Source organism: Neophocaena asiaeorientalis, unplaced genomic scaffold (assembly GCF_003031525.2).
Source record: "Neophocaena asiaeorientalis asiaeorientalis breed wild unplaced genomic scaffold, Neophocaena_asiaeorientalis_V1.1 scaffold26, whole genome shotgun sequence".
Classification (NCBI taxonomy): domain Eukaryota; kingdom Metazoa; phylum Chordata; class Mammalia; order Artiodactyla; family Phocoenidae; genus Neophocaena; species Neophocaena asiaeorientalis.
In genome coordinates this window covers 3,849,887-3,862,175 of record NW_020173108.1, presented here as the reverse complement: position 1 = coordinate 3,862,175, position 12,289 = coordinate 3,849,887, and the positions used below count along the sequence as shown (strand labels likewise).

At 36.6% G+C, this 12,289-nt stretch overlaps 1 protein-coding gene across 1 annotated transcript in view; it reads right to left on the bottom strand.

Moving 5' to 3' along the window:
- CCDC112 (coiled-coil domain containing 112) overlaps nt 1–12,286 on the bottom strand; it is a gene marked incomplete at its 5' end in the record, with an annotated part of 30,445 nt that extends 18,159 nt beyond the window's left edge. Inside the window, one exon of the mRNA XM_024743355.1 lies at nt 12,263–12,286. Within this exon, the coding sequence (XP_024599123.1) occupies nt 12,263–12,286 (24 nt within the window). The remainder of the gene's footprint in view (nt 1–12,262) is intronic.
- Between the last annotated feature and the right edge of the window lie 3 nt (nt 12,287–12,289).

Here is a 12,289-nt window from a genome sequence, read left to right as displayed (position 1 = left end):
GGAAATCCTTCTGGCTATTTTTTTGGAGAATAAATTGATGGACGGTGGAGGAGGAGGTGAGGCAAGACTGGAAGCAGGAGAATCAATGAGGCAGGTGACACAGCAACACAGACAAGGAAAGATGGCGTTCAGGGCTACCAGGGTGATGGTGAAGATTAAAAGTAAGAAGACTAAATATATTTGGGAGGTATAACCAAGAGGAATTGCTGACAGCCTGGATGTGGGAGAAAAAGAAAAAAGGAAACAAGCCTTTAAATTTTGAGAAGCAAGCAAGAATAAAGTAATGAATTTAGGAAATACTTCTAAAATTGGGATATAATCCACTTACCATATAAAATGTATACATATAGTTTACAATTCAGTGGTTTTTAGTATATTCACAAAGTCGTGCAACTATCAACAGTATCTAGTACCAGAATATTTCCATCATACCAAAAAGAAACCCTGTACTCATTAAGCAGTCACTCCCCATACCCGTAGGCAGCCATTAACTATTTTCCAGCTCTTGATTTGCCTATTCTGGACAATTAATATAAACAGGATCATACAACATGCAACCTTTTCTGTCTGTTTCTTTCACTTAGTAAATTTTTTTAAATTTATTTAATGTATTTATTTTTTTTTTGGCTGCGTTGGGTTGTTGTTGCTGCTCGGTCTTTCTCTAGTTGTGGCGAGCAGGGGCTACTCTTTGTTGCGGTGCATGGGTTTCTCATCGCGGTGGCTTCTCTTGTTGCGGAGCACGGGCTCTAGGCGCGTGGGCTTCAGTAGTTGTGGCTCGCAGGCTCTAGAGCGCAGGCTCAGTAGTTGCAACGCACGGGCTTAGCTGCGCCATGGCATGTGGGATCTTCCTGGACCAGGGATTGAACCCATGTCCCCTGCGTTGGCAGGCAGACTCTCAACCACTGAGCCACCAGGGAAGTCCCTAGTATAATGTTTTTTAAGATTTATCCACGTTGTACCATGAATCTGTACTTCATTCCTTTTTATGGCTAAGTCATATTCCATACAGATCTAGCATATTTTGTTTATCTACTCATCAGTTAATGGACAATGGGATTACTTTCACTATTTGGTCAATATGAATAATGCTACTAAGAACACTTGTGTACAAGTTTAAGCATGAACATATGTTTTCAATTTTCTTGGGTATATACCTAGCAGTGGAATTTCTGGATCATAGGTAACTCATTTTTACTTTCCCATTTAAAATTTTCATTTTTTTTTTTTAAGCTGTAAGCCTTCTTATAAGTCCCTTATCAGATAAATGATCTGCAAATATTTTCACCAATTCTGAGTTGCCTTTTCACTTCCCTGATAATGTCTTCTGAAGCACAAAGGTTTTGAAACAGTGCCAAACTGTTTTCCACACTGGCTGCACCATTTTACATTTCCACCAGCACTGTATGGGGGTTCCAGTTTCTTCACATCCTCACTGACACTTGTTATTGTCTATCTTTTTTTATTACAGTCATCCTAATAGATGTGAAATGGTATCTCACAGTGGTTTTTCGTTAGTCCATAATGACTAATGATACTGAGCATCTTTCCATGTACTTATTAGCTATTTCTTTGGAGGAATATCTACTTATCTCCTTCCCTATATTTAAAATTGGGTTGTGTTTTTATTTTTGAGTTGTAAGAGTTATTTATATATTTTAGATATGTCCTTATCAAAATATGATTTGTAAATATTTTCTCCCATTCTCTGAGCTGTCTTTTCACCTTCTTGATAATGTCATTTGAAGCACAGAGTTTTAAATTTTGCTGAAGTCCAATTTATTTTATCTTCAGCTGCTTGTGCATTAGATGTCATATAGAAGACACCATTACCTAATTAAAGGTCGTGAGGACTTACATCTAAGTTTTCTTCTAAGAGTTTTACAGTTTTATCTCTCACATTTAGGTTTCTAATCCATTTTGAGTTAATTTTTATATGTGGTGTGTGAGAGAAGTCCAACTTCACTCTTTTGTATGTGAATACACCATCTGTTGAAAAGACTATTCTTTCCTTATTGAACTATATTAGCACCCTTGTTGAAAATCAATTGCCCACAAATGTAAGGGTTTACTCTTAACTCTCACTGGTATGTCTATCCTTGTGCCAGTACCATACTGTTTGATTACTGTAGCTTCACAGTAAATTCTGAAATTAAGAAGTGGGAGTTCTCCAACTTTGTTCTTTATCAAGATTGTTTTGACTATTTTGGGTCCCTTCAATTTCCCATATGAATTTTAAGATCAGATTGACAGTTTCTGCAAAAAAAAACAAAAAAAGACAGCTGAGATACCGATAGGGATTGCATTGAATCTGTAAATCAATTCAGGGAGTACTGCCATCTCACGAATATTAAGTCTTCATATTCATGAACACAAAATGTTCGTTTAGGTAGGTTTTCTTTAATTTCTCTCAATGATGTTTCTGAGTTTTCGAAACATATGTTTCAAAAACTTAAACGTGTTGCACTTCTTTTGCTAAATTCACTCCTATGTATTTTATTCTTCGTTATACTATGGAATATTAAATTTTTTAATTGAAGTATAGTTGATTTACAGTATTGTGTTAGATGTACAGCAAAATGATTCTTACATTTTTTTCAGATTCTTTTCAATTATAGGTTATTACAAGATATTGAATATAGTTCCCTGTGCTATATAGTAAATCTCTGTTCTTTATCTATTTTATATATAGTGGTATGTATCCATTAATCCCATACTCCTAATTTATCCCTGCTCCCCCTCTTTCCCCTTTGGTAACCATACTTTTTTTGTTGTTTTTGTTTTTTCTGTGAGTCTGTTTCTGTCTTGTAAAACTTGATCGGTATTATTTTTTAGATTCTGCATATAAGCGATATCATATACTATTTGTCTTTCTCTGTCTGACTTACTTCACTCAGTATGATAATCTGTAGGTCCATCTGTGTTGCTGCAAATGGCAATATTTCATTCTTTTTTATTGCTGAGTAATACTCCAAAATGGCACTATTTTCTTAATTTCATTTTTGAATGGTCCATTACTACTGTATAGAAGTACAACTGATTTTTGTACATTGCTCTTGTTTCCTGCAAGTTCCTGCAAACAGCTGAACTTGTTTATTAGCTCTAATAGTTTTTTTGGAGGATTAGTTAGGACTTTTTATATACAAGATCATGTCATCTGCAAATAAGGATAGTTTTATTTCTTCTTTTCCAATCTGAATGCTTTTTGTTTTTCTTGCCTAGTTGCCTGGCTAGAATCTCCAGTGAGTAAAGTGGTGAGAGTGGATATTCTTATCTTATTCCTGATCTTATGGGAAATCTTCAATCTTTTGTCATTAAGTATTATGTTAGAGGTTGGTGTTTCATAGATGCCTTTACCAGGCAGAGGAGTTTCCTTCTTTTGCTAACTTGTCAAATATTTTTATCACGAAAGAGTGCTGGATTTTTTCAGTTGCTGTTTCTGCATCTATTGAGATGATTATATGGTTTTTGTCCTTTATTCTATTAATATGTTCTATTATGTTGATTTTCATAATTTATCACGAAAGAGTGCTGGATTTTTTCAGTTGCTGTTTCTGCATCTATTGAGATGATTATATGGTTTTTGTCCTTTATTCTATTAATATGTTCTATTATGTTGATTGATTTTCATATACCTGGAATAAATCCCAACTAATCATGGTGTAAAATCCTCCCCTATGTTGTTAGGTTTGGCTTGATAGTGTTTTGTTGAGAATCTTTGCATTTGTATGCATAAGAGATACTGATCTGTTATTTTCTTTCTTGTGATGTCTAATTTTGGTATCAAGGTAACAATGGCCTTATAGAATGAGTTGAGAAGTGTTCCCTTCTCTATTTTATGAAAGAAATTTGTTATCAACAAAAAAAACCCTGACATTTATATTTACCTCTACATTTGTCTTTATTATTATATATTACAAATATTATATTATTTTATATTTATAATATTACAAATATTTATAATATTACAAATATAATATATTTATTATAATAATATATTATATTATCATACATTACCTTTATTATTATATACCTTTACATTATACTGACTTTTATATTTACCTCTATATTTACCTTTACCAGTACTCTTTATTGATATTATTCTTCACTTGGATTTGAATTATTACCTAGTATCTTTTTACTTTTGCTCAAAGGACTTCCTTTAGTATTCCTTGTAGGGCAGATATGCTGGCAATGAATCCTCTCAGTTTTTTAAAATCTGGGATTGTCTAAATTTCTCCATTTTTTTCACTAAAGATTTTTACATTTTACTTGAGAAATGTGTGTAGAGAATACAATTTTTAAAAATTTGTTCATTAGCTTATAAGTATAATATAATCTTGATCATATGGGGAAATTATGTTTAGCTGAGGAAAATATGCTCCAATTCTGAGAAGTACTATACAGTTGACCCTTGAAAAATACAGATTTGAAGCAGGTGCACTTATACACAGATTTTTTCCAATAAATATACTGGAAAAAATTTTGGAGATTTGTGACAATTTGAAAAAAACAGACGAATCACACAGCCTAGAAATATCAAAAAAATTAAGAAAAAGGTATGTCATGAATGCATGAAATATATGTAGATACTAGTCTATCCTGACATAGGCATAAGGTGAGTGATAGTCATATAAAATTAATAATGCGTTCGTTTTCTTACTGTTTTATAACTTTGCTTTCAAAGAATTACATTACCGTACAGTATGCTTTTCTCTCTCTTAATTGGAGAAAGAGCCTAGAAGCCTAACATCAGAGGTAAGTGGTTTTTGAAAAAAATGGAACAATGTTCCCAATGTTACATTATGAATATGATGATAATATTGTATGACATAAAAATTTTATAATGATTCATTCATTGGTGTATAGGCTAGGCTATTGTGAAGCAAACATATCGACTATATTAGGCTACCATAAAGCAATCATATTGCTGCTCTTCATTATCAGTGCATGGACCATTATATTTGTAAATAAATATGAATTTCTTCTTCACATTATGTTTTCATTTTTGATGTCTAGTGTTAGTAATACATACAACATCTATAGTGTTTTGTATAAGACAATACTGATGTAGATACTGACTGGCAATTCATCTTACAAACAAATCATGTAAACTTACAGTATCGATAAGTACAGTACAGTACTGTTAATGTATTTTTGCCTCCTTATGATTCTCTTAGTAACATTTTACTTTCTCTAGCCTATTTAATTGTACCAATACAGTATAATGACTATATACAGTCATTATATGACTGTATACAATACAGTCATATTATATGACTGTATACAATACAGTATAACAAAATATGTGTTAACTGACCAAAAGATCAACAGTAGGCTATTAGTAGTTAGGTTTTTGAGGAGTCAAAAGCTATACATAGATTTCTGACTATGCAGGGGTTGGTGCCTCTAACCCTCGTGCTGTTTAAGGGTCAAGTACACTTACTTGTTCTAGTTATGTGAATTCCAGGGATGCGGACTTCTAGGAGAATTTACATGGGAGCCAATAGAGGACCTGTGCATATGTTTTCAATTTTCCATAGTCTACCATTATCCATTATATTTTACTGCCATTATATTTTGGGGACAATAGAGTGAAGATGTCCTTATAATTAGTGGCAGCAAATTTTGTAACCTAGGTTTCCATTTTATATGTTTTTTATGAAAAATAACTTGGCAAACAAGAAAGTCTTTGGGTTTTACTAGGCTGTAAGGGATAAAACTATATTTTTAACAAATCAACTCACTTAGAGCTTGAGTTAGCATGTTTCATTGGCAGAAACACTATGCTGGAAACAGAGCCTCTATTGAGATGTATATCTAATAACAGAAATTGAGGCAAATTATTTAATATCTTTAAGTCTCAACTTTATTTTTAAAGTTATTTTTAAGAAAATATTTTATTAGATAAACTCCAAGCTCCCTTTGAATTCCAATTTCTTTTGATATTTAATTGAGATATAATTGACATATAACATTATATTAGTTTCAATACAATATGATTCAATATTTGTATATATTGCAAAATGCTCACCACAAGTCTAGTTAGCATCCATTACCACAGTTACAAATTGTTTTCCTTGTGACGAGAACTTTTTAGATCTACTCTCTTAGCAACTACTGTTAACTAGTCACCATGCTGTACATTACATCCCCAGGACTTATTTATTTTATAACTAAGTTTGTACCTTTTGACTACCTTTATCCGTTTTGCCCAGCCCCTATCCCCTGCCTCTGACAACCATCAACCTGTTCTTTGTACCTATGAGTTTAATGTTTTTTTTTAGATTCCACATTTAAGTGAGGTCATATGGTATTTGTCTTTCTCTGTCTGACTTATTTCATTTGACATAATGTCCTCAAGGTCCATCCACATTTTTGTAAATGGCAAGATTTCCTTCTTTTTATGGTTGAATAGTATTCCAGTGGTGTGTGTGTGTATAATATTTTCTTTATCCATTCATCATTAGTGGTCATAGGTTGCTTCCATTTCTTGGCTATTGTAAATAATGCTACTGTGAACACTGGGGTGCATGTATCTTTTCAAGTTAGTGTTTTCATTTCCTTCAGATAAATACCCAGAATTGGAATTGCTGGATCATATTGCAGTTCTATTTTTAATTATTTGAGGAACCCCCATACTGTTTTCCAGAGAGGCTAATCCAATTTATATCCCTACCAACAGTGCACAAGGGTTCACTTTTCTCCACATCCTCACCAACACTTGTTATTTCTTGTCCCTTTGATAACAGCTATTCTAAAATGTGCAGTTTTGATTTGCATTTCCCTGATGATTAATGATGCTGAGCATCTTTTCATGTACCTGTTGGTCATCTGTATGTCTTCTTGCGGAAAATGCCTATTCAGTTCCTTTGCCCATTTTCCAATCTGATTTTTTTTTTTTTTTTTTTTGCTATTGAGTTGTACAGGTACATACTTTGGATATTAACTCCTTATATGACTTGCAAATGTTTTCTCTCGTTCAGTAGGTTGTTTTTCATTTTGTTGATGTTCCCTTTGCTGTGCAGAATCTTTTTAGTTTGATGTAGTCTCCTTCATTTTTAGACAATTATTTTTCTGGACACAGATTTCTTGGTTGAGAGTCCTTTTCTTTCAGCATTTTGACTATGTCTATCATTCCATGCCTTTGGAGTCCAAGGTTTCTGTTGAGAAACCAGTTTTTACTGAGGATCCCTTGTATGTGTTGAGTTGCTTCTCTGTTGATGCTTTCAAGATTTTCTTTTTGTCTTTGTCTTTTCTACAGTTTGATTATGACATGTCTAGGTATGGATCTCTTTGAGTTTATTCTACTTGGAGTTCACTGAGTTCCAACAATGTGTAGATTCATATTTCACCCATCATTTCTTCAAATATTCCTTTCCCCCCTTTTCTCTTTCCTCTCCTTCTGGGACTCTCATTAGCTGTGACACTTGATGGTATCTCACAGGTCTCTAAGGCTCTGTTCATTTTTCTTCATTCTTTTTTTCTTTCTGTTCCTCAGTCTGGATAATCTGAACTGACCTATCTTCTGCCAGCTCAAATCTAGTGTTGAGTCCCTCTAGTGAATTGAGTTCTTGTATTTTTTAACTCCAAAATTTCTATTTGATTCTTTTATTATAATTTTTCTCTTTATAGATATTTTCTATTTGGTGAGACACCATTCTCATAGTTTGTTTTATTTCTTTAGAAATGGTTTCCTTTAGATTTTTGAACATATTTAAAGTAGATGATTTAAAGTCTTTGTCTATTATGTCCAACATTTGGTCATCTTAAGGGACAGTTTCTTTTTATTGTTCTTTCCTTTAGATTTTTGAACATATTTAAAGTAGATGATTTAAAGTCTTTGTCTATTATGTCCAACGTTTGGTCATCTTAAGGGACAGTTTCTTTTTATTTTTCTTGTTTTTTTTAATTCTTCTGTGTGTGGACCATACTTTCTTGTTTCTTTGCACATCTCATAATTTGTCTATCAAATACTCAACACTTTAAATAATATAATGTGGCAACTCTGAAAATGAGATTCTTTCCCCTCTCCAAGGTTGTTTGTTGTCACTGTTTGTTTAGTCACTTTTCTGAACCAATTCGGTAAAGTCTGTATTCTTTGTTTGTGTGGCATTGAAATCCCTGTTTTGTTAGCTTAGTTGTCAGTGAACAATCGGTTGGTCAAAGATTTTCTTAGATGTCTTGAACCAATTAAGTCCCCAGTCTTTGCTGAGGTGGTCTAAGTACATGCTGGAGCATGCCATCAGTACCCGGGCAAGCAGTTTAAAACTGTACTTTAGCCTTCACTTCCTGTTGTACAGAGTTTCAAGACCAGCCAAAGGTGAGAGCTCAGGCCTTCTTAGGCCTTCTCTGGTTGCATTCATTTCCTATCACTACTATAACAAACTTACCAAAGATTAGTTTACCACAAACTTAGAGGCTTAAACAACACAAATTTACTCTCTTACAATTCTGGAGGTCAAGTCTAAAATTAAGGTGTTGGCAGGATTGTGTTCTTTCTGGAGATTCAGAGGAGAATCTATTACTTCCTTACCTTTTTTTCAGCTTTTAGAGGCCACCTTCATTCCTTGGTTCATGGCCCCTTCCTCACATAACTTCACCCTCTTGCTTCCACTGTTACCTCTCCTACTGGTTCTGATCCTCCTGCTTCCCTCTTACAAGGACCTTTGTGAATATATCAGCCCACCCAGATAAACTCCCCATCTAAAGATCCTCAATTTAATCATATCTGCAAAGTTCCTTTAATCATGTAAGGTCACATATTCACAGGTGCTGGGGATTAGGATGTGACTATCCTTGAGCGGGGAGGGGAATTCTGCACTCTACCACACACACACAGCCCTATTCATGTGTGTGATCTTCTAGAGGAAATCCATTTTGAGTAATCATTTAAAGTCGGAAAAGTAATGTGCTTATTACTGAAGGACCACTCCAGGCAGCCAAATGCCATAAAATACAAGTCATCACAGGAAGGTCATTAGAAACAAATCAAACAGAAGACACAGCTCTATCTTGGTACAAAACCAGAACACACACTAGGTGATACGGCTAGAGATACTTCAAAAAAATTATAATTCAGCTGCTGGAAAGATCAAGAGGGAAAGGGCATCTGAGAGGACAATCAAGAGATTCATGGTCTTCGGCCTTGAAAGGCAATGGCTGAGGAGAATTATGGACAAATAATATACAAGTATTAAAATGCACAGATAGGGTACATTATTTCTTTCCAAAATGAATGAGAAATTTATGGGATTCCACACTCTATGGAGGTTGTAAAATAAAACACAATATAAAATAGTTCTAAAACTTCAAAGATAATTATTCCAAAATAATTTAATGAAACAGTTACGGACTGAATTATCACCCCCCAAATTCACGGGTTGAGGCCCTAGATTTGGAGGAAGTAATTAAGGTTAAATGGGATCATAAGGATAGAGTCCTAATCCATTAGGACTGGTGTCTTTATAAAAAGAGGAAGAGGGCTTCCCTGGTGGCGCAGTGGTTGAGAGTCTGCCTGCCGATGCAGGGGACGTGGGTTCGTGTCCCGGTCCAGGAGGATCCCACATGCCGCAGAGTGGCTGGGCCCCTGAGCCATGGCCGTAAAAAAAAAAAAAAAAAAAAAAAAAAAAAAAGAGGAAGAGACACCAGAAAAGTCTCTCTCTCTCTGCATATGCACATGTGAGGACACAGCAAGACGGTGACTCTCTACAAGCCAGAAACTAACCCTGACAGCACCTTGATCTTGGACTTCCCAGCCTGCAAAATGGTAAAAAAGTAAACTTCTGTCATTTAAGCTATTCAGTCTATGGTATTTTGTTATGGAAGCCCTAGCAGGCTAATATAGGAACTTTAGATATTTTGGCGGACATCTCTAATATCATGAGGAAAATTATCTCTTCTCAGGAAAACATTAGTTGGTTTCACTGTTAGAGTCAATAGGAATACTCATTCATGAAATCCTATGACAAATATCCAAGTTCAGTTCTAGGATGTAGAATTTGAGTGTATAGTGTGTATGTGTGTGTGTCTGTGTGTATGTGTATGTGGTATGTTGGGGGGAATACACAGAGGGATAACACATAGTTAAACTCCTCAAAAAGCACAATATGGTACAGTAGAGATTGTAATTGGTTTTTTTTTAAACCCAAACACCCTTGAGAAATTCTACCTCACTACTGCTGTGACTGTCAGTCATGAGGCTCTGCCTTCCCTAAACTGGTGAGAGGGTATAAAGCAGGGTGTCTCAACCTCAGCACTACTGATATTTTTGACCAGGTAATTTTTTGTTTTGGGGGAGCTGTCCTTTGGCCTGTACCCACTAGATGCTAGCAGCACACACAAACACCCCACAGTCCACCTGCAGCTGTGACAACCAAAACTGTCTCCAGACATTGCTGAATGTGAGAAACCGATGTCACAGTTGAAACAGCTCCACAGGTGATTCTGATCCAACACCAAGGAAGGCAAACCTCTGAGAATCATTGTAGTCGGCAAGAGTGTGCATCAATAACAGTATTGGGCAACTTGTGAGAAATGCAAACCAGGAGGTTAAACATGGTTATAAGAATTTGGAGAACAAATCATTTTCAACTAAAGTAAGCCAGAGAGAGCCACCAAGAGGACTAAAACACTAGGGCCATACATTTTTAAAAAGATTTTAAAAGTATTTTAAATATATCTGAAAAAATTATATATCTATTATGTATTTTTCTGTATTTTATATTTTTTTCCTGAGACATTTGGGCCAGAGTTAGATAATAAAAAGAAATACAGAGGACGTGTGAGAAAATTTGTCTGAGGTGGAATTTCTTGAATTTCTTGAAACAGGTAAAGACACTGTATTTCCTTAGAGGAAGAAAATGATAGAAGCTGTCCTCAGCTCGTAACAGCCTTCTTTCAGGTTTGGACTAATCCACAAATATTTAATGAGCATCTACTATGTTCCTGGACTAAAGAGGCACAGCTTTTGGTGCCGGGAATACAGTAGTGAATAAACTTCCAAAAGTTTCTTCCCTCATAGAGGGCAGGGTTTACATTCCCAGGCAGGGTGGAGAAAAATTTAAAAGTAAGCATAAAATATGTAATATATTATATGGTAATAAGTGCTATGGAGAAAAACAAAACCAGAAAAGACAACAGGGTGTGCTGGGTAGGGGGATTCAGTAAGGGGAGGTCAAGGAAAGAATCACTGAGCTGATGGCATTTGAACAAAGATATCTGAAGGCGGTGATGGTGCTGGCCATGAGACCATGAGGAAAGAGATTCCAAGCAGAGGGAACAGCAACTGCAAAAATCCTGAGAGAGGACTGTGCTCCACCTGTCTGAAGGACCACCAGGAAGCCAGTATGGCTGCAGCCGACTCAGAGCAGGGGACTGGGGATGAGGTGACAGGGAGGTGGTAGGGGCAGCTCAGAGGCCCTGTGGACCATGGTAAAAACGTTTGTTTTTACTCTGAGGGATCTGAGCAGACAAGTGTCATTACTGGACTCAATCACCTGACTGTTGATAATACTTGACGGAGGCAAGAGTGGAAGAATAGAAACCAATTAGGAAAGTATTTCTGCTGGGGGAGAAATGATGCTGTGGACCACCATGTGAAGTGGTGAGAAGAGTGGGATTCTGGACTTATTCCAAAGGTAGAACAGACAGGAACTGCCCATGCTCTGGGGTGTGGGCTGTGAGAGAAGGAGAGGTGCTCTTTGACCTGAGCAGCTGGATCCAACAATTCTCCTTTGGGGGATCCTCTGGTCCTCACTGCAGAGAAACGGGTCCTGAGAAGATCTCTGGAAACACATCAGCCTCAGACCATCCCATGTTTGACTCCTCCTTGTGTTCCCAGCGCTGATACAATAATACAGCAGCCACCAGTCACTGGGCACCGAATCTCTCTCCAACCAAGCATTGTACCAGGGGCTTCCCAGACAATGTGCACGGCTCGGGAAGCTGCATATTATCAGTCCCAACGTTTCGATTAGAAACTGAGTCACCGAGAGGTTAAATATGTTCCTGTCACACGCTAGGAAGAGGCAGAGCCAGCGTTTCCACCCAGATCTTCCTCCACTCCAAAACCTCAAGAGAGGCGTCTCCGTAAAAGCAGTTAAACGCACAAGCGAACAAAGCGAAACGCTGGCGTGTGCCAGGCCCCGAGCAAAGGGCTCCCGCCTCCCGGGACTGCGCTGCAGAGCACACCTGTTCAGCCTGGGGCCCCGTCCAGCCTCTGGCGCCTGCAGCCTCCCGGCCCACGTCTGCCTCCTCCATTTACCTGTTGCGGCACAGGCGTTGCTCCCAC